This window comes from Babjeviella inositovora (assembly GCF_001661335.1).
Source record: "Babjeviella inositovora NRRL Y-12698 unplaced genomic scaffold BABINscaffold_2, whole genome shotgun sequence".
Lineage (NCBI taxonomy): Eukaryota > Fungi > Ascomycota > Pichiomycetes > Serinales > Babjeviella > Babjeviella inositovora.
This window is the reverse complement of record NW_017566839.1, coordinates 1,465,633-1,486,972: the sequence shown is the minus strand read 5'-3', so window position 1 is coordinate 1,486,972 and position 21,340 is coordinate 1,465,633. Positions and strand designations below refer to the sequence as shown.

The following is a 21,340-nucleotide window of genomic DNA, read 5'->3' as shown; positions in this document are numbered from 1 at the left end:
CACGAAAAAGAAACGGATGGAGCGGCGAGGTGGTGTGAATTACATAGCGTGAAGCTGATAGCCCGAGGTCTACGTGTTTTTTATTAACGCGCGTACCACTTGCCTTCCAACTATTTTTGTGCCGTTATAAACAATAGCATTAGCCGTCGCTTTATTCACAAATATACCAACCATCACAATGTCCTTCGGTCAATTAGCCTCTATTCCAGTATGTACTGTCTAGTATACACGTCTCAGCTCCTAACCTTTTAGTTCGCACAGTTCTCTGACCGCTTTAACTTGGAACGCCTCCAAAGCGAGGCCGGCAACTTGAGAACCCGTTTCGCCAACCTTAAGCCGCCACAGGAGTTCTTCGACGTCAGAAGAGTCTCCAAGCCAGCCAACTTTGGTGAGATCCAACAGAGGGTCACTTACAATGTCGGCTACTTTGGCTCCAACTACTTGGCGGTTATCGGCTTGTTGTCCGTCTACTCCCTTATCACGAACACCTTGTTGATGTTTGTCTTGGCCTTTGTCATTTTGGGTACCATGGGTATTAACAAGTTGGGTGGCGAGCCTTTGAACACCCCGTTCGGCTCCTTCAACACCAGCCAATTATACACCGGGTTGTGCTGTGTCGCTCTTCCGTTGGGCTTCTGGGCCTCCCCTATCTCCACCTTGATGTGGTTGATCGGTACCAGCGCTGTCACCGTCTTGGGCCATGCTTCCCTCATGGAGAAGCCTATCGAACTCGTGTTTGAAGAAGAAACTGTCTAGTTGGAGCTGAGCGAATACGCCCTACTACGGGTCAAGTGACATCTGGGTGTGCTGAAGCCAGGTGAAACAACTCACACACACCCAAATACCAGTAATATTTTCGGCCGGTATTGGAGAAGCCTCTGCTTCCGGAGACTGCTGCTTCGGTCAAGTTTAGTGTATTTTACATAACGTTATAGGCGTTATAACCCATTAATTAGAATGTGCAATAGAGATGTAAACCCTAATGTGAAATAGGTGCATCACCTGTAATTGATGCCGCCGTTCCTTCGGTGTACACAACTGATCCAAACGATTGATAAATGAATTGTGGTAAAGCAGAGGCTGCCTTTGCAGGAATCTAGCTGTGCATTATGGTTTGGTACTCGGTGCCCTTATACGTATACAATACTCGGGTCTGTAGGCGCAGGGCTCTAGTACACTGTAAGACGCCCGAATACATTTTAGAACAGCTAGGCACATTCCCCAAACCTTGCACTGGAGTAAAAGCAATAGGGTCTCCTCGTACCAGATCAATTATACCTGTACGGTACTTGGCTAACCAGAGTCAGATCACCACAATAAATGCAAGGAAAGGGCATTGTCAGAAATGGTATCCGAGCCCTCCAAGAATGCCAGTACTTTGCACCGCTACAATCGGAATAACAATAGAAAATGATGTGTTGTATTTAGATTTGTGATTCAGACGATCCTAATTAATAAGAGATTTGAGAAAATGCAAGGGCACAGCCAATCAGGCCAGTGCCATGAAGCTCCTCACGTAATAGTAATAATAATAACAAGAACTGAGACTGAAATTACAATCTTCTACCACGACGACCACCCTTCTTTCTGGTAGAGTCCGATGGGATTGGGGTGACATCTTCGATTCTCCCAATTCTCAAACCGGATCTAGCCAAGGCTCTCAAAGCGGACTGACCACCTGGACCTGGGGTCTTGGTCTTGGTACCACCGGTAGCTCTAATCTTGACGTGGACGGCGGTAATACCGACTTCCTTACACTTAGCAGCGGCATCCTGGGCGGCCAACATGGCGGCGTATGGAGAGGATTCATCTCTGTCGGCCTTGACCTTCATACCACCGGTAATACGGGCAATGGTTTCCTTACCGGACAAATCGGTGATGTGGACGAAAGTATCGTTGAAAGAAGCAAAGATACGAGCGACACCAAAGACTTGCTGACCGCTTTGGGACTGTGGACCAAGAGTAACGTTTTCTAAAAGATGTTAGTATTGCGTCTAGAGGAACCGGTTCAGAGTACAAGGATACGTTTGTAGGGGCCAGCGAGAATCAATCTTTCGGAGGCCGTAGAAGGCCAAAAGCTGGCGCTCCAGAAATCAGACTTGGACGCTTCTCAGCGTTCATATTCGAGATTGGTCTATATGGTGGGAGTCCATCGGGACTTGTTGTGGTTTGGGTTTCATCCGTCTTGATGGTGGGCGCCGCCTTGCTGGCTCGTTTCGCCAAACTAATCCGTCTCTTCTGAATGGTCATTCCACAGTAGATAAACACATACCAGTAGCCATTTTGTAGATAATCCTGTCTGATGATACTTCAAAAAAAAGAGGGTGATTTTATTACTACGTAATTTTGATACACCTATTTTTTACTGTTGGTTAGCTGATTCTTCCTACTGTAAACGGAAGCTACCTCCCGCTGGGGGTGTGCCCATAGTGTGAGCACCACACACTGCGCGTACGGGTGAAAATTTCGTACCACTGTGTCTCACTAAATGAAAAGATTTTCCAGTAGAGAAAACCTGCAGAGGGAAAATTTTGTTCGGCGGTGCGGGTAACAGGTACGCTTTCTCCACGTTCTCTTAGTATGTGGCACGTGATATATACACGTGATTAAATCAGACCAAGGTCTGATTCTCACAACCTTCTATTCATACCATAATGTACACAGTCATACCATTTTTTACACAACCACCTCCTATCAGAATTATGCAGCAAGTGGAGAAAGCAGTCACAATATCTTTAATATAGGCTAGGGTTCATACAGGATACGCCTGGTAGCACAGAGTATCCAAGTGTCTAATCGGGATCTGAAAGTCTGGGGTCGAGAGTAGATGAAGTCAAATATCAGAGTAACGCGAGAATTTAGCTGACTGAATTGTTAAACAGCTGTGTTCACAGTGCACTCTATTCTGTGCGGTATCGTACCCGCGTCGTGGACATGTGCCTGGTAGGATTTTCCCTTGTATCTATGCAGCGGCGGGCATGCTACCAATTTCTACACTGATGAGTTCGAAGATTAGCCACCTCAGTGCTTCTGAATGTGGTTGCTGTTTCCAGTCTAGTTAAACAACGATGGTCTATCCATCGCCGATATATTTATTCGGTTGTATGCCTGACCGCTTAACGAAAACAACACGAAGCATGTCTGATCGGCGATTAAGCTGAACATGCGCCTAACCCTTTCAAATTACTGTAAGCTTTGGGTGATGTAGCTGATGCCTCATCCTCTCAGATGAACGAATAGTATCCTAAACTTCAAAGATTCATATTTTACAAATGAGATTCATTCAATGATATACATAACAAATTAAAGATAACAGAATAAACCGAAAACAGAACAGGCATCAAATGTTAACCATAGGCATCAAGCGAGACACCCCCAGCACATCGCTGTCAATAACAGTCTTGGCTTTCTTCACATAAAGATCTAGCATTGTTTAGATACCCAACTTAGTTCTTCTCCAGTTACGTCTCTTGGCGTTGTAACGGATCTTGTTGTCAGTTCTCAATCTGATCCATTGTGGCAATGGTCTGTTTTGCTTTTGAGCCTTAGCTAACTTTTGCTTGGTCTTGAAGGATTTTTGGGACTATAGAGTTAGTAACGAGTTCGTAGAAAGTACACCATTCAAGGTACAGGGAGAGTGAAGAATAGAGAGATGAAGTGAGAGTAAGGCATCCGTGAGCCAGCTTCTTAGAGGTGATTCTCTAGAGTTCATTGGGAGTTAGGGTTTGTAAGATCTTTGAGTAATGGTCTCAACAGCTCATTCAAACAGAGCTGGTTTTGGGTATCAACTATCACATCCATGGTGCCCCCTCGTCATATTTCCCGTAGGCGCCGTTTCACGGTTCTTCACAGCCCAGTATCTTGCCAGCTTGGCTCTCGTCCGTAGACGTATATGGGTACATACAGGCATCTTTCAAATATAACAACAATAATTCAAAAAAAAGAAGGACCTCCTTAACTCTTGGGGTTATTTTTAACCGTTTCTTTTAACGAAAATGCCGTTCACTATGCCACTACCCTACCTCTGACAGTATGATGCCCTCTGCCCTGAGGGAAAATTCCTCCACCGTGCCAGTGGAATAACTACGCCGCCCTCTCAGAAGCTCTATGCAGCGCACTACCTCCTTGCACACTAGAAGGAAAAATTTTCTTCCCGCATTGGGAGATACTGCATTATGCAATTGTCACGTGCGTCGTGACTGCTTTTATCAGTTTTGCCAATTTTCAACGGAAAATTAACACAGGACTCGCACGGAAAAGGTCGTGTGGGGTCGAATGATATGAAAAAGTTTTTCCATGGGTGTGCGGGAACCGAAGACGTTTGTTAGCCTCCATAGTATGGCTGTTCTCATACCGAGGAAGGTTAGGTTAGGCTGGGTGCAGCTGGCAGGATGCTATAGAAGAAACCTGACTGCTTACAGGTTTTCGGAAGAAAACCGCCCATTGTAACCCTTACCTACGACTATATCTAACATCTCACAATGACCAGAACCTCCGTCCTCGCCGATGCTTTGAACGCCATCAACAATGCCGAAAAGACCGGTAAGCGTCAAGTCATGATCAGACCATCCTCTAAGGTCATCATCAAGTTCTTGTCTGTCATGCAGAAGCACGGTTACATTGGTGAATTCGAATACATCGATGACCACAGATCTGGTAAGATCGTCGTTCAGTTGAACGGTAGATTGAACAAGTGTGGTGTCATCTCTCCAAGATTCAACGTCAGAATCAGCGACATCGAGAAGTGGACCGCCAACTTGTTGCCAGCCAGACAGTTCGGTTTCGTTATCTTGACCACCTCTGCTGGGATTATGGACCACGAAGAAGCCAGAAGAAAGCACGTCTCTGGTAAGATCTTGGGTTTCGTTTACTAAGCTTATCGCATTATTATATACAAGGCCGCCCTTGCACTGTTTTACATGGATAAATTTAATTAATGAATGTGTAATGAAAACAAACCTTCTACGTCGCTAAATACCTGGGTTACGCATAGTAAATGAGCGTACTCGAAGCGTCAGACGTACAGCTTAGTTTAACCGGCTATATGGGCTGCTCCAGAACTGTACGCCAGGGAGTCTATTCAGGCCAATTAGCATAGAAACCGCATCAAAATTTGGTTTCCACGATACCGGCTCCACCCCCAAAGACGCCTATTATGGACAAATGGCGTTGCCTTCTAGGTATGGGGACTAACAAATGTCTAGCCTCCCCAAACCTTGTAACCAATGATATACATTGACGTACGGGCTTCTCGGCTGCCTTCAGGGCTGGACACAGCCATCCAGATTGTTTGTAAGTCCAACTACAAGATGCTACAATGATATATCTTAATTAAAAAACATATAGATTGATTTTGTACCAGACCCAAAAAGTAAGTAACCAGAAAGGAGAGAAATAATGGAAGCGGGCGAAATAATCTATTTAAGCTTCTTCTTTGGTCTCAACTGGTTGGAGTGACCACACTTTCTCTTACGACAGTTGGTGGCTCTTGGTGGCAATCTAGCGTAACACTTACGACAAATGGACTTGTCACAGTTGTACTTAGAAGCCAAGACCTTCAAGGATGGTTCAATGACACCACCTCTCAATCTCAAGACCAAGTGCAAAGTAGATTCCTTCTGGATGTTGTAGTCGGACAAGGTACGGCCGTCTTCCAACTGCTTACCGGCAAAGATCAATCTTTGCTGGTCAGGTGGAATACCTTCCTTGTCTTGGATCTTGGCCTTAACATTATCAATGGTGTCGGAGGATTCGACTTCCAAGGTAATGGTCTTACCAGTTAAAGTCTTGACGAAAATTTGCATTGTGATCTAGAGCGGGTTAGTACTTGGGTCTCAGAGGTCTATTCGAATACGAATGAAAACGGAGGGATAGGAGATTATGGAGTCTGTTGGACCAGGCTTTGATTACGATGTACTGGTTGATGGCGACTTGTGCTCAAGTTTTGGGATATAAGGTGGAAGCACCCCTTCTCCTTGGAGGTTCCAGGGATGTCGACCTCATTTGGCTCTGATTAGATGGTAAGGTTGATTGTCTCCGTCGGTCCTGGCATCACTTCCGTCATTCACTTTGGGGCGATTCTTTAAATTTGGTGCTGATCTTTGCGAAGGTAGCACTGAAATATGACATACCTTTGCTTGACTGTTAAACGTAATCTAACAAGAGAAGAAATTCACTGAAAATTGACGGTACCGTTTTTGATATAGCGTCCACCTGCTACGCAAAGTTTTAGTGAGGGGGGAACGCTGCTCGCGCCTGGGCACACCGCCCATAACGAGGGCATGCGTTTGGGAGCGAAGTTTTCCACCCTGACTGGTTCGTGCAGGTGAAAAGTATTTTCCTCGTGGTGTTCGAGATCGAGAAGAAAATTTTGTATAATCCTTTGCCCTGAGTATACACACGTGAACGGCACGTGAGAAAATAACACTATCACTCCGTGCAGGCTGAGTACCAGGAATTGTTGGAGCTGCTCTCAGCTTGGGTACAGGTGTGACTGTGGAAATTCTGAGAGGCAGGATTGTTCAGTACTATCACATTTAAAATGTTGTGGGTGGCTATAAACGAGGCTAATGGGTCGTTATACTGTGAATCATCACTATATCCTCTCTCCAATCATATAGTTTAGAGTTATATCATACAACTTAGACCTATATTATATCTGGTAAGAGAAAAGAGGGTGTATTTAGTGTGTAGCGTGTGCACTTATCTCGTGAAATTCCGATGCTGTGGTATATCTCTACCTCAAGGGTAGAATATCTACTTATAGTAATAGTAATACTGGTTGCCTATATAATGAATATAGGATAAAGGAGAGAGGGATCGACCTTCTTATATAGAGTATTGATCCCTACCATGTGACAGCTACATACTTACTACAAATGCCTCGGTAAGTTGTAACAAAACTGTGGGGACGGTGGATTGAAGAAGGAATCCAAGCGCTAAGTCTTGAAATAGCTACTAACAACTGAAAATTCCCTTATTTAAGCATAATATTCGAGTAGCATGTAATACGGTAGCTCTATATTAAGTCTGTGTTGGCGTCCAGATTGCACCTGTATGCACTCGAAGTGTACGTATTTTCTTGCAATAAATAAATGGCCTATCAGGAAGTAATGGGAGTCTAGCTGAAGAGAAAATCGTACACGATTGTGTATATACCCAGCCAGACGTTGCTTGTAATAAGCGGTTGATCCAAAAGGATTGCGGGATAGGTTTAAATAAAGCCCAATGTCTTCCATTTCAGCTTTAGGTGTTAACAAAGCATTAGGCTTTTATAACCTAAGGATCTTTCATCGACTCTCACCCTTTCTGAGCCGAGGATATAGTTCAATTCAGGCACCATTTCAACCCCATGGAGTCCCATCTGGGTAATAGTAATCCACCATTCTAAGGGCTTGGCCGCATGCTATAATTGGTCTAGAATCTTCGGTTACGCTCAGCGTCCCGGTCAAGCAAAGTTCCATTCTCCTAAAAGCACCCTATCCCTTGGTCCATTCAAACCGCGAGTCAGCCGCAGTTAAAGGTTTATTCTATTTCACCTCACTTTCGTAGAACCTGAGAGTGGGATGGTTCCCCACTACACCTCTGCTCATACCCAGCCATATCCACGCAACCTTGCGTTTCGGTACGTGAATCTCTGCCACAAAGCTCTCCACAAACGATCTGTCTGCCACGCTGATGTCGCTCGCGTACGAGATAAACTCGTTAAAGATGGATACAGTGGACCAGAAACTGAGCTTGCGGAGGCATGCAACGGCCAAACTGGTGACTTGACCGCCGTTTAGACAGTGGAGGTATATCGGACTGTTATCCGAGTCGAGAATCAACTCAATGGCACCCACGATGCTGGTATAGCCAAGGGGCACCCCTCGCTTCTTACCCTTACCGCTTTTTGCGGACGGGATATGAACCAACCTGATGTTGTTTTTGCGTGCCCAGTGGTAAAATTTCGCGTCAGTCTCCTCGGTAATCGCGTCGGGCGTCATCGAGATGATCATCTTCAACTGTAACGACTCCAAGAACTTGTAATTGAGCTCGCGCGGGTACGCTCCGCGGTACAAGTTGGGCTGGATGGTGCAGTATCGCAACGGAGGAATTAATGAGTTCTGTGTAGACATGGTATGGGACTGGCTCAGATTTAAACGTGTGTCCCCCGGAAGTGTGTAATCTTGTAAACTGCCAGGTCCCCAGATATTGCTGTCATGTGAGATGCAGTCGTGTGTAGTCCAACACCAATCTCTCACTTTTCTGTGAAGCACGTGCTGGTGGTCTGCACAAACGCTCAATTAGAGACTGGAGGAAAGTCATATATGCTGACTCCAAGACGACAACAATTATAGGATTGGCATATTACTGAAAATAGGGTTTCCTCCTTTATAGATATCTATCTCTATGAATGTTCTTATTTCTTCTCTCCTACTTTGGATAAAATAAAATAAAATTACACTCTTTAGGGGCTGATCAATGAGATTAACTAATTTGGAGGTTTTGGAACTACTACCGATCCGCTAAAAAATCTATTTGTATACCACCGGGCCAAAGATCCTCTCTGAATCCTAGCCAAAAAAAGCCCTATCAATAAAGGCCCAAGCAGTCTGACGAAAGGATTCATATATCGCATCTCGACAGTCTTTGCATTGTCATCGCATGTCACGTGCGCCAGCCTTTCGATAAGCCCGCATGTGTCACGTTCTGAGAGGTCAGGAACGCGGAGCAAAATAACTCCACACCCCAAATCTTGCTAAACTACACACACCAACCACATTCATTAACCACCCAGAGAACGCAATAATGGACTACGTTTATGAGGCCGAACTGGCCCCCAAGGATTCAGTGGACACACTCACACCGGTGGACGCCAAGACCGACCAAGAATTCCTCAAGCTCGAGACAGAAATCGAGAAGGCTTACAGTGTGATTGAAGAGCAGACCTCGAAATGGGGCTCGTCGTTTGGCGGGCTCTGGGGTAATATCCACATCCCGGAAAATATCACACAGGCCACGTCACAGCTTAACGAGCAGTTTAGCCAGATCAAGGCGAGGGTGGACGTGGAGCAATTGACCTCCAAGGTACACGAAAACCTCGAGCAGGCGAAATCCACGTTGGTCAAGTTCAAGGACGGGGAGGAGCAGGCCAAGATGATGGAATTGCTCTCATCAAAGACCAACACCTACCTCGACTCGCTCGACAAGGAATTGGAGATTGTGGAAAACACGGCGGGTAATCTCGTGTCTAACTTCACATCGTTTTTTGCGGGTGCGCTCACGATCGAGGCACCGCACGCGGACGGGGAGTCGGCATGTGAGACGGATGCGGATCACCAGAAGCAGACGGTTATCGCCCATTCGCGCACGGAGGCGCAGATGCACACTTTGCACTCGTCGCCCGAGTTATACTTGACCGCTGCCGATGTTGAAGATACTTCCTACATTAAGTTTGCCGCCACGTTCGACATTGCCTCGCAGACCGGCGAGATCACTCAGCGCTTGGAGTCCACCCCGGCATTGCACTCCTTGATGAACGCCATCGTGCCAACCAAGATCGCCTACGCCGACTTCTGGAGTCGCTACTTCTACATGTTGGCCAAGATCCAACAAGATGAGCAAAAGCGCGCCCAGTTGTTGGCCGGTGGGGCTGAAGAGACCGGGGAGACCGAGGACTTTGCCTGGGATGATGAAGAGGAGGAGAAGCCGGCGAAAGAAGTTACCGTCGACTCCAGCAACGTCAATTCCAGCAGAACCAGCTCTGACGTGACGTATGGGTTGGAAAGCGTGGACGGCTCCACGTTGGACGTTGTGGCCACCAAGAAGAGCGGGCCTAAGGTGGAGGCCACTCCAGAAGGTGAAGAAGACGACGACGACTGGGAATAGGCAAGTGCTGCTCTAGTGATAACAGATGATGAGTAGACATGGCGTGGGACTTTGGCATAGGCTGGTTTTTAGTATGCCAGCAGTCGGGCCATAAGAAAACTTCTCTAGTCTAAAGTCATGTTCGGTCAAATGAACCTATCTGAAGGATAGCGGAGCTGTTACCGCCTAAAGCCTTTGCTCTCCGGTGGCTCGCCTTATACACCCCTTGTGTCGATAATTTAGCGTTATGTAAGTGCAATAAATGTCCTCGTACTATGTCAGTTCTTAGCCCAGCGTCAAAGGAAACCGTCAGAACATCATTTCCTTTCCTCCCACTATTATCTACAGGTATGAAAACCGCTCGTGACCGACTTTTATTCAGAGTCGAATTGTACCCCAGATCGCACCGTTTTTGGAAATCGTTGTTATTGAATACAAGTACTATGTAGCAATGCTTGTCACCCAATCCTTCTATTGACTAACTCTATGTCAACTCTTTTGCTGCCGATATGAGTTTTTATTGAAACCCAATAGAGTAGAGAAGTCTGTCCCGCCTCTCCCGCCATTTATTCTAGAACGAAAACAACAACGACGCGGCGGCTTCGGCATCTCCCCCCGTGGACTCCAATGCCACTGTCACCTCGTTTCTACTGAATCCCAAACCCATTAACTGCTGGATTGTCGCCTCAGGAAACTTGCCAGCGGAGCCGCTAGCCGGTAAATTCACTGAAGCCGTCTTAGCGCGCTTGAAAGCAGCGTTTCCAGCAGCCTCCAGGGGAGCCCTGGCAGGAACGTTTGCCAGAGAAACATCTGGCACATTCCCAAACTCCTTGGGGATATCGGCTTCGCCCAAAAACGGCGTTTCAATCCCATTTTCCTCGTCGATAATCAAAACATTTCGCTTCAAGTTGATGATAATCTGGTGCCGTCTCAACATATCCAACCCCAAGATAATCCCCACAGACATTTCCAATACCGTAAACGAGCACGGCAAGTGCTGGCTCGCGATCTTGATCGGCGCTGAGTGCACCTTGCCGAGGATCTTACCCGTTCCCACACCGCGGGCCTCACCTTGGTAGCGCTTGTCAATCAAACGGTCCAACCCACACAGCGACGCGATACGCGGCGAGATGATCGTTGTCTGCGCCCCAGAGTCCACAAACGCCTTCACCATGTGGCCGTTCACCTCCATGTCGATGTACAACATGTTAACGGTGGTGAACGCCTCTGGTGAGATCTCATACGCCATCTCGCGGTTTTCGTCGATCGCCTGCTGGTTAATAAGCTCCATGATGCGGCGCTGGCTCTCTGGATCGTCGGGATTCTGCTCAATGGCCGAGATTTCCGCCTGCGAAAGGCCCTGCTGTTGTTGCTGTGCCATGTGTTGGAGAAAGAACTCCTTGAAACGCGCTGGATCTTGTAGGACCGCATGGAGCGGCGCATTGCTGGCAAGAAGCTGGCTGCTGACCGCAGGATTACTCAATGCCTGCATTCTGATGGCCTCAATGTGTTGGTCCGTCAAGGCATTAGGGTTGGCGGGCGCACGCGCTGCCTGGCTCATTTTGTCCTTCAAAACAACCATATCATCGTCCTGCAATCCCAATTGCTCTAATGATTGGTCATCACCGCTCAAAGCGCGCATGTTCACAAGCAAAGTCTGGTTGGCGGGATCAATGTCCGACTCTGCCTCCAAGAGCGCCTTAAAATCGAGGAGGGTGAGCTCTGATGGGATATCAAGGGGAAAGAAGTCGTCAGTTTTTTCGATAGTTATTGTTAAACGCATTATGGGAAGAATAGTGGCAGGTTTGGTACATTGTTGGTGGGTCGACGGCGATTTGTATCGCCACCAGATGTTATAGAGGTGCGGCGCAGGTAACGAAAAAAAATGGACGAGTCAGGAGTCGAACCCGAGACCTTTCACATGCTAAGCGAACGCGCTACCAACTACGCCACACGCCCAAGTTGTACCTGAAAAACATATGTCCAGCGCTAATAGCCATAACATAGATGAGTCTTGCTTTCGGAACTATTTGAGAGCGTAGATATTCCCTCTCAAATAGGTTTGGAGCTAGTTAGAAGTCAGTAAACCATTTTTGATACGAACTTTCCAGACATAGACATACTTATGCGCTGAGCTTTATTGCAAGTATGTTGCACATCTGGTGTGATCAATGGTAATAGAGCAATAGGCCGGTATATGGAATGCTTAGTCCTGGCGGTACCCATCGAAGAATATGGAATGCCATTATTTTCCAACCGCATGTTGCGAAGGGGATTGTATCATCTTCTCTTGCCCAGATCAGCTAGTTTCACGAAACACACCTCTGATCTATGGTGCAGGCTTGCATATGCATGGGATATGCAAGGTGAGACCCGTGTAACGATACTTTTTTAGTGGAAGGTGTTTACAGCGCTCTAGACCATAAGATTTCTACCTGGCACAGATGAACCATTACATAGATCTACTCGTCTTACATGCTGGTTACCCAGGATACATGTCCCTGTAAGTAAGCCAAAGTGGTTACAAGTCTATATCCCAGATGTCTCGACAGGTAACGGCCGTGGATCATTGATGCGTGCCTGCACTTGGTTATGTAATAAATATAAGTTGATTAAGTATAACACCTCTCAATCTGGTGCTACCCGAGGGAATGAACGGCTTGGCTGTTTTTTTGGAAATATCTAAGCCAGCAGCAAAATCTCTAAAGCCACGATTGAGAGAGTATGCACTATCAGTTTTTATTAGTCTAAAAGAATGCCGTAGCTTTCGTAAAGTTGGAATGGCCTATAAATGCATGTAAAACCGACTATTGATATGCAAATATCCGTCGCTAACGTGCACCTGCTACTGAATTTTCATACGTCAAAGCAGCAAGTAAACGACTTGAGGTAGTCTTCCTGCGTCAAAACGCCGTTTCAAGGGGCTCACGTAGCATACCTTCCCCCCCATGGTGCTTTCAAGAAGCTGCGATCCGGAAGTAGCCTGAGACCAAAAAAAAAAAAGGACTCAAGCTTCCAGTCACCTTAAGCCCATTTATCTCAAATTAAACCTCTCATAATGCTAAGAATCTGGAACGTAAGTGAATATTTGCTTTAACGTAATGGCGTATCAGTTTTGGTTTCTGATCTGAAATCCGGCAAGGTACCCGACACTTTCTCCATGCGCACGGATCCGTGGATCTGATACACATGCACATTCCACATGAAGGCACCGATCGGTAGGTAAAATAGCTCGATCTAGAAATCACTCCAAAGTCCGAATGCCTAAGCGCACTACATAACTGATCGTTGGTCTAGCTTAGTGTACATACCTTCGTTGTAAGGTCGTCTAAAATATCTTAGTTACAAAATAGGTTCCCCAAAATAACGTCATCGGCACCTGACCAGATGAATTGACCGTTGATTGTATAAAAAACCTTGAAAATTCAAACAGGATGAAATCTTGGTTTCATCTCGTTTTCCCTCTCCAAGAATGAGTCTCGAGCTTTCCCTCGGTAATTCTATTGGCTAGCTCTGCCTCACCAGGTAACCATTGCGAAAGATCCAAGGAAAACGGTCGCTATTTCCCGCATCCTCGTCTCGCTTATATAAACTCGTTTGCCTATCCAAGCTTACTGCGTCTAGAATCATGAGGCATCTCCGGTACAGCTGTTTGGTATTCAACATTAACTGCCTTTTGGTCACTCCTTTCTCTGATACTCCTTTTCTGACTTTATAGAATGCCTAATAAAACCACTAGTGGGTTAAATGCTGATGTAACAATAAAATCCAGTTACTCGGGTTTAAACTCCCACGTTTTAGATCTAACTTTTTGTGGAATCAAGCCTCCTCCCCGTGCAGGCACCTCTATTCCTCCAGCCCTGGTAAGAAAGGTGCCTCGCCTGTGTAAATTATATTGCGTAGAGTGTACATGGAGGTCACAAGCAGCTTGATAACCATGAAGCGTTCTGAATCGACCGTTTTACAAGGGTTTCAGATGCTCTCGCTGCTTCCTCCTTTACATCCCGTTGCCCGCTAACTCCCATTTTAGGAACTCACTAAACTTCCCGCTTAGGCACATATGGTGTCTCTAACAAAAGTATGTAAGGCATCCAACGTGTCAGAGCTATTGCCACCTTGTCTCATTTTTCTTTTGATGTGTTTTTATTCGGAGTCTAGCCACCAGTTGAAATAGAATGGTAACCACGAAATTCGCACTAGTCAGTCGAGGCAAATTTAGTCGGGCACGCTTCATTCTCTTTTGACCCCGATAAAGTTAGCCCAGTCCTGTGGTCGGGCGTATAACGTTGATAGTATGGGCTAGCTAAGGATCCGAGGATGCTCTGCGAAATATTTGCCGTTGCTGTGAGCATAGGTCTCTCACTGAGAGATCACATTCTATCGAATTGGTATCGTTTATTTCCGTTGGATTCGGGCAGAACCAGGCTCATTCTGTAATGAAACGTATTCTTAGGAATCTCCTATTACGACAACTTCTGTTCCAAATCCGAATCAATCCGACCAGGGATACCTATTGTTATTGTTGACGAGAGTAAGGTGCCGGATCTTCGTCGCGTATGTTACCATTAAAAACTGGCCCATGTACCTGCACATTCCGCGCATATGCAGATGTACGTGGAATGGTACCAAACAGGCGCGATCACGGATCTCTGACCCGGAGTGACAATAAAACTCTAACTTTAGTACTACTCCTCCAAACCTAGAGGGCATCAAGGCCTTTTTAAACCCATGAATAGACTGCATAGGTGAAGGGACACGCATGGCTTCCCTAGAAACAATTACATCAATTATAAAACAAATCAGTAGGCAAGCGCGTCATAAGCATACCAAGAAGGAACGCTATAAAAGCATTGATATCCCACTTCCTACGCTATAAGTGTTTCCTCGCATTGCGCCATCACCTTCCTTTACCAACCCACACACAATGAAAATCTCATCAGCGATCCTCACCGCTATCTTAGCCAACACGGCCCTTGGCGCAACTGTCTTTCAAACCGTCTATGTAACACATACAGCTCCTATGGTTACCCATGTCGTAACTGTTGGCGAAAACCAACCTACCATTGAGGCTACTCATGTCGTGACCGTTAATGCGGAACAGTCAACTTTTGAGGATACCATAGTCTCCAAGCCTGTCCCGGTGCCAACCACCTTGACTACCTTGTACAGAACCCCAACTACTACCTATGCTAAGGTTGCTAGTACTGGACTTGTCATCCCGAAAGAGAATGCAGAACTTTGGGCCCTTCTAATTGCTAATTTTTACAAATTTTTTGGTCCTCATACCACAGCTGCCATTTCTTCAACTTCGGTTCAAGCTATCGCTGATATTTCCACCTCCACCCAAACAACTATTTCAATACCCATTCAAGCACCTATAGAAGATACTTCAACGGTTATCCCTGAGACGACCACTATTTTGAACTTCGAAGAAGTAACTCCTCAGGGGAGTTCCTCTGACTCTTCTACGACCACCTCCTCCGCGGCTGCCTCTACTAATGCTACCCCTACTCAAGCTGATACCCCGGGGTCACTGATTATCTCAACCTCTACCCACGGAAAAGCACCAACAGCAACGGCGCCTAGCTCCCCCCAAACCACCACCTCTACCATTGCCACCCCAGCGACGTCCAGTACCTCTGTCAGTGAGACTAGCGGTACTGCGTCTGCGGATTCGGATGACTTTGCTGCAGTCATCTTGAAGGCTCATAACGAGAAGCGTGCCTTGCACGGGGTGCCTGCCCTTACCTGGGACAACACTTTAGCTGACTACGCCAAGAACTATGCTGACTCCACTTACAAGTGTAACGGTGATTTGAAGCACAGTGGGGGGAAGTACGGTGAAAACTTATCTGCTGGCTACTCTACCACTGGAGCTGTAGATGCTTGGTATGATGAGGGGGCCAATTACAACTATAACTCTGAAGATGACTACGACCATTTCACCCAGCTTATCTGGAAGAGCACTACCAAGCTTGGATGTGCCTATATCGATTGTGGGGGGGCCTGGGGTAGATACATCATCTGCGAGTACGATCCGCACGGTAACGTGTTCTCCCAGTTTCAGGCTAACGTTTTACCCCCTATCTAAAGTGGGGATAACGTAATAGTTCCGGTTCCTTGCATGTGTATTGCCACTGTATAAGCCTTGTATGGCTCATTGAAACAAAATATTTCACCTCATACCCGATCGCCGGTAATATGCGAGAGTATGTAAGTCTAGATATGAATGCAGTACGGTGAGATAGCCTTAACTAGTGCATGAGTAATGCTTCTGTGAACACTTGGTTATCATTCCGGTGCGTAACAATTGCTAATTTTAATTTATGACTGATATCTCTTCTGGGGGTGTTAGCGACAGATGGAGAACCAAAAATGGACGAGTCAGGAGTCGAACCCGAGACCTTTCACATGCTAAGCGAACGCGCTACCAACTACGCCACACGCCCATAATTTGTAGATATTGCCATTTAAAGTATGATGGCATCACGAAACTAACCATCTACCGCATTAGTAGATATACGTGACATTCTTTCTCATTTATTGAGATATCTCATTAAACAAATATTGAACATATACGTAATTATAGATCACAAAGTACTTTATGTATACGTACTTAAGGCTATAAATATTTGAATATACCTGAAAATATTATATAATTTAACAGTGAGAATGGTAATTGGCTATACATAAGTAATTGATATTTATCATATATTTATATATAATCTACAAAGACAGTTCTTCCAGTAACTTATAGCTACATGTACATGTACATTGCCAAGATGTTGAACATTGCAATACACTATGACTTCTTATGCGCATAGTGAAGATGGCTTTTTTATGGCAATCGCTAGTCAATGCCCAAAGGTGATACAGACCGTTAACTCACAAGGTGGGTACCTCCAAACCTCTAAGCATCACTACCGACGCCTGCTTGCGTTAGCCTCCAGTCTATTTTTCGTAGTTTATATGATCTGGCGGAGAAAATTAGGCCGATCGTCAGAGTTTCTTCATTGTGGGTTCATTGATAGCAATGCCAATCCTTTGGCCCAAGTCTTCAACAATCCCCCATTAGGGCACAACAATATTCCTAATTAGGCAAAAAAGTAACCGCTCGTATGTATGTAATGTAAGCCCAACTTGAAAATTGCACGTGCCTCAGATCCTTGCCCAATTTCACTTGCTAGTTCCCTAAAACAGCCAGAACCCAGACTTTCTAATGCACAACAGGGTACCATATCAGGCCAGAACGAAGTTTAATTCGGCGTCATCGGGCGAAACCCAGTCACTGGTAACAATTATAGTTTCGAGGCGCGTTGTTAGGCGGGTCGCATGCATGCAACATGCAGCTATAACAGGAAGAGCCGCAGAAGTACCCTCTCCTTACATAGAATCACGCGTCACCCTAACAATTTAGTATGGGACGTATGCTAATATGCATGGGATTATCTGCTCTAACGCGAAACACGTACTAAATCAGGATGAAATCTGGTTTTTTTTTCTTTTTACTCTATTTACGTGCGATAGGTATATTCGACATTGTAAATCGCTGCCAGACTCTCAATGTCGCCCCCATCTAGACCGTAAACATATGTGCCCTGGGAGACTTGTCATTTTTCCCTTCTCTTCTCTCAGTCACCGCCCGCCATTTCTAGTTGCACGTCTTGTACATATATCAATATATCTGTACCACCTTCCTTCCAAAACCACGTTCTTTCCAAGTCTGACACACCCTCCCTCCGCTCCCTACCCTTCACTCCTTGTCTTCCACTCCTTAAACCATGAAGTTATCCTCCGCTATTGTTTTGCCCTTGATGGCCCAAATGGTCACTTGCAAGATTGTTTACCAAGTCGTCACGGAATTCGTTACGGAATACGTCACCATCCTTCCGGGTCAGACCCAGCAGTTGGGTGAGGCCGTGGTTGCTTCCTCAACTGGCACCAACAAGGCCTCCACCAGCGTTTCGTCCATCAAGACGGCGGCTGCCACCACTCAGAAGCAGGTCGCTGCTCAGGAGACTACTGTTGCCAAGGCCACAACTCCAACCACCTTTGTCACTATTGCCACCACCCCTGCCGCTCAGACCACTGCCCAGACCACTGCCCAGACCACTGCTCAGACTACTGCTCAGACCACTGCTCAGACCACCTCGTCTAGTGAATTCTCCGGCGCCAAGGACCCTATCTTTGCCAAGGCTATCTTAGACGAACACAATGCCAAGCGTGCCTTGCACGGTGTCAATGCTCTTACCTGGGACAACACCTTGTACGAGTACGCTCAGGCCTATGCTGACAACTACGACTGTTCCGGTGCCTTGATCCACTCTGGCGGCCCATACGGTGAAAACTTGGCTATCGGCTACACCACCACCGGTGCTGTTGACGCCTGGTACGATGAGGGTTCCTCTTACGACTACTCCGCTGCCAATACCTACGACCACTTTACCCAGGTTATTTGGAAGAGCACCACCAAGTTGGGCTGTGGCTACAAGACCTGTAACAACATATGGGGTACCTACATCATTTGTTCGTACGATCCTGCCGGTAACTTTATCGGCGAGGACGCTGCCAACGTCTTGCCATTGATCTAACTGATGAAAGTTGCAGCAGCTACGACCCATTCCATTCTTCATTGACCCACATTCTTTTCAATTCTTTTTGTATTTCCCCTCACCTTCCTTATGACTTTTTTTCATGGTGCCAGTTGACCTATAGTTTAGATGAATAATTTGAAACCATGAGCCGATATCCAAAGTTTGTAACTGATCTTGAATTGCACCGCTACGGGGGGGAGTACTCTTGGGCTAGGGCCCGGTTTCTGGCACGTGAAGATTTAGCCTCCGACGACCGGTAAATCCTCGCTGTGAATTAGGTTTGCCAATTAGTCCTTTTTAGGAAAAAGGTAAAGAGCGTCCAGGGATAAAAAGAAAACTTTAACGTTCGTTCAACTGTCATCGAAATGTAAAAAACACACGAATGCCATGGTGTCCACATTCTCCCAATCGTATACAACGAGAGATCTACCATGGAACTTAACTCTGCATGGCGAGGTTTTCGCTCACCCTTGTTGTCGTGTAGGCAGCCCTAATTTAGCCTCTCGGATTCTGCCTACGAGACTTGTAATTTTTTTCATTTATCGAATGGGCTGCTCTAGCCCTTCTCCCTCTAAGGCTTGCCAAGCTATACGAAGGCCGCGCGTAGTTGTAATTTGGAACGTTTGCCTAATAGCTGTGGTCTGTAAAAAAAGTCTCTAGCGGGACAGCTGCCAGCGACACTTGCACGATACCTTACTAGACGAAGGGACCAAACGAAGGGGCCAAACACTAAAAGGTGGGGAGATCAGTAGTTTTTCTCTGGCTTTCAACTAAGTACCCTCATATCGATGATGGCACTATTACCAATATATTTAGATATACCCCAATTGGCTCTGCTACAATAGAAAATAATGCACGTTACTGTAATATCTTTGAACACGCGATTTCGTATTCAAAACCCCACGCTACTCTAGAGCTAAATAGTCAAAGGCGAACCATGAAAACCGTTGTATGATGCAGGGCAAAAGATAATGGCTCATACAGAGGGGGAAAACTGCACCAACTTAGGAAACACATTTTCTTGTAAATGTCCAACCACATTACCCTGAGGCCCGTACGAACAAATAAGATACACCCCCAGGTTGATACACGTTTTTATCCCGCACCCTAGTTCTCCGCTTCCTTTCCACAACAACTGTGTAAAGTGCCCGTATTTCTTGAATATATCCTCGTCTGTAATGCCATCTGACGACGCTGTTTCATTATAGTAGGCGTAATCAGATCCTTCGTTATACCATGCATTAATAGCACCCTTAACGGAATAGCCGTAGGCCAAGTTTTCGCCGTAGGGTCCGCCTGAATGGGCCAACTTTCCCGAGCAATCATACCTGTCAGCCTTCGATTGAGCGTATGTTGCAAGTGCCTGGCTCCAGAGCAAAGATTCAACCTGGTGAACACCTCTGTATTGATTGTGGGTTTTCAATATCGTATCGTGATACACGGCGATAGGGGTTGAAGCCACAGCAGTTATCGAAATAGAACCAGTTACGGTTTCGGTTCCCGTCCCAGTGACCGCACCATCGATGGATTCCGAAGTTGAGGAAGGAGGCTTGGATGCCTGACCCAAAGAGCCCAAGGCCAATACTTGGACGTAAGTAAAGACCTCTGTGTACCGATGATTATCGCCTGCAATCGTCAACAGCGTTTGGGATCCGTGCCCCGCTTTCACGACATACTCGGAGACAACATTGTTCGAAAGATAAAGGGCCAACGCAAAAGAATAAAATAATGATTTCATAATCGCAAACCTGGGGTGGTTGAAACCTAAGCAGTTTCTGGGGAAAGTTTTGTCAATATATAAACCCGGAGCCACAGGGAGTGTCATGTTTGCAAACAAACTGGCCTAGCTTTTTATAAGCCGCTACACTAAAACAGATTTCTAACTCTTTGGACTCAATTCAATAACGTAGAGTGCTATCAAAACGTTTCGGCGACTCGAAAGCAGGCAACATTAACGGAACACGGAAGTGATGGGAAGTTGATGCATGACAAACTTCAACTACATCTGAAACACAGACCCATGCACTTGAAGAGGACAAGAATCTGTCATATCTTATAATATCTCATGTCTTTTATAACATCTCATATCTTTTGTAATATCTCATATCCTTTACAACATCTCATCTTTTATAACTTCTCATATCTTTTATAAAATCCCTTTAATCGTAACCCTTTATATTCGTTTGAAAACCCTCCACTTCCTAGTCTTCATCATGAAAAAAAAAACCTTTAACGAACTTGAAAGGCACTACCTACAACTATCAAAGTTCAATATCGTCGAATATGCAATTAAAACGAAAGTAACATACAATGTATAGTACACACCTTGAAGCAAGGTTCCATCACCAGCGACCCCTATGGGGAAGACGATGATTATCAGATAAACCCAAAGGGATTGCCACCGGGGCTTGCTTGGACAGGGATAGCCCTTAGAGTGCTCGCACAAGATATTCTTGGCTCCTTAAAACGCCCAAGGCATCAGCCTAGCTACTGGGGGCCAGCACCACCTGGGACCAACTAGAAATGTTAGTAGAAACACAAAATGTGAGTAAAAGATACATACCATCGCAATGTGGTTCCCGTTCAACAACATCTTGGACCTGGTGGTGACTTTTTCACCATTGGAGGCGTATTCGGTCACGTCCTCCAACACCATGTTGACAAAGTCGTCAAAGCCGACCAACTTTCCCACAAATTCCTTGTCCTGGGATGACATGATGACGTGGATCTGGGAGCCGATACACTTGTCGATGATTTCCAACGGCAAGACCGTGGTGGTGGTTTCAGTTTGTTCGGACATGCTAGAAAATCAGATGGAATATCGAGTAGCACTAGCTTCGAGGCTGATATAGATATTGCCGGCCGCTATTCTTAGGCATATTGATATTGCCGGCGGC

The 21,340-nt window shown here is 46.0% G+C and overlaps 11 protein-coding genes and 2 non-coding genes across 13 annotated transcripts; 5 read left to right on the top strand and 8 right to left on the bottom strand.

Annotated features, from left to right (window-relative positions):
* Positions 1–178: 178 nt before the first annotated feature.
* Positions 179–908, top strand: BABINDRAFT_12088 (uncharacterized protein; the record flags this gene model as incomplete). Its single annotated transcript, XM_019126937.1, has 2 exons — positions 179–208; positions 253–908. The coding sequence occupies 2 exons, from the start codon at positions 179–181 to the stop codon at positions 754–756; spliced, it is 534 nt and encodes a 177-aa protein (XP_018987365.1). The 3' UTR covers positions 757–908.
* A 645-nt stretch (positions 909–1,553) lies between these two features.
* RPS14B (40S ribosomal protein uS11) lies at positions 1,554–2,282 on the bottom strand (the record flags this gene model as incomplete). Its single annotated transcript, XM_019130345.1, has 2 exons — positions 1,554–1,972; positions 2,273–2,282. The coding sequence occupies 2 exons, from the start codon at positions 2,280–2,282 to the stop codon at positions 1,554–1,556; spliced, it is 429 nt and encodes a 142-aa protein (XP_018987364.1).
* A 1,151-nt stretch (positions 2,283–3,433) lies between these two features.
* On the bottom strand, positions 3,434–3,801 carry BABINDRAFT_170589 (60S ribosomal protein eL39; the record flags this gene model as incomplete). Its single annotated transcript, XM_019130751.1, has 2 exons — positions 3,434–3,583; positions 3,796–3,801. The coding sequence occupies 2 exons, from the start codon at positions 3,799–3,801 to the stop codon at positions 3,434–3,436; spliced, it is 156 nt and encodes a 51-aa protein (XP_018987363.1).
* Positions 3,802–4,481: 680 nt separating this feature from the next.
* Positions 4,482–4,874, top strand: RPS22A (40S ribosomal protein uS8; the record flags this gene model as incomplete). Its single annotated transcript, XM_019132482.1, has 1 exon — positions 4,482–4,874. One exon carries the CDS (start codon positions 4,482–4,484, stop codon positions 4,872–4,874), a length of 393 nt encoding a protein of 130 aa, XP_018987362.1.
* A 2,012-nt stretch (positions 4,875–6,886) lies between these two features.
* BABINDRAFT_114529 (uncharacterized protein) lies at positions 6,887–7,383 on the bottom strand. Its single transcript, XM_019126868.1, has one exon. It carries the CDS (start codon positions 7,236–7,238, stop codon positions 6,981–6,983), a length of 258 nt encoding a protein of 85 aa, XP_018987361.1. The 5' UTR covers positions 7,239–7,383; the 3' UTR covers positions 6,887–6,980.
* A 146-nt stretch (positions 7,384–7,529) lies between these two features.
* OCA6 (protein-tyrosine-phosphatase) lies at positions 7,530–8,117 on the bottom strand (the record flags this gene model as incomplete). Its single annotated transcript, XM_019132481.1, has 1 exon — positions 7,530–8,117. The coding sequence occupies one exon, from the start codon at positions 8,115–8,117 to the stop codon at positions 7,530–7,532; it is 588 nt and encodes a 195-aa protein (XP_018987360.1).
* A 673-nt stretch (positions 8,118–8,790) lies between these two features.
* On the top strand, positions 8,791–9,870 carry DOS2 (Dos2p; the record flags this gene model as incomplete). The annotated part of the gene is made up of 1 exon (XM_019130344.1): positions 8,791–9,870. One exon carries the CDS (start codon positions 8,791–8,793, stop codon positions 9,868–9,870), a length of 1,080 nt encoding a protein of 359 aa, XP_018987359.1.
* Positions 9,871–11,735: 1,865 nt separating this feature from the next.
* BABINDRAFT_t72 lies at positions 11,736–11,808 on the bottom strand. The gene has a single exon. It is a non-coding gene; the product is annotated as a tRNA-Ala (tRNA).
* A 2,825-nt stretch (positions 11,809–14,633) lies between these two features.
* On the top strand, positions 14,634–16,093 carry BABINDRAFT_114500 (CAP domain-containing protein). Its single transcript, XM_019126867.1, has one exon. It carries the CDS (start codon positions 14,774–14,776, stop codon positions 15,938–15,940), a length of 1,167 nt encoding a protein of 388 aa, XP_018987358.1. The 5' UTR covers positions 14,634–14,773; the 3' UTR covers positions 15,941–16,093.
* Positions 16,094–16,225: 132 nt separating this feature from the next.
* Positions 16,226–16,298, bottom strand: BABINDRAFT_t71. The gene has a single exon. It is a non-coding gene; the product is annotated as a tRNA-Ala (tRNA).
* Positions 16,299–17,672: 1,374 nt separating this feature from the next.
* On the top strand, positions 17,673–18,440 carry BABINDRAFT_32049 (CAP domain-containing protein; the record flags this gene model as incomplete). Its single annotated transcript, XM_019131570.1, has 1 exon — positions 17,673–18,440. The coding sequence occupies one exon, from the start codon at positions 17,673–17,675 to the stop codon at positions 18,438–18,440; it is 768 nt and encodes a 255-aa protein (XP_018987357.1).
* Positions 18,441–19,297: 857 nt separating this feature from the next.
* Positions 19,298–20,351, bottom strand: BABINDRAFT_160237 (uncharacterized protein). Its single transcript, XM_019128130.1, has one exon. It carries the CDS (start codon positions 20,266–20,268, stop codon positions 19,420–19,422), a length of 849 nt encoding a protein of 282 aa, XP_018987356.1. The 5' UTR covers positions 20,269–20,351; the 3' UTR covers positions 19,298–19,419.
* A 367-nt stretch (positions 20,352–20,718) lies between these two features.
* BABINDRAFT_46117 (RNA-binding protein) lies at positions 20,719–21,321 on the bottom strand. The gene is made up of 2 exons (XM_019132112.1): positions 21,007–21,321; positions 20,719–20,960 (listed from the first exon to the last, which is right to left on the bottom strand). The coding sequence occupies exons 1-2, from the start codon at positions 21,241–21,243 to the stop codon at positions 20,931–20,933; spliced, it is 267 nt and encodes an 88-aa protein (XP_018987355.1). The 5' UTR covers positions 21,244–21,321; the 3' UTR covers positions 20,719–20,930.
* Between the last annotated feature and the right edge of the window lie 19 nt (positions 21,322–21,340).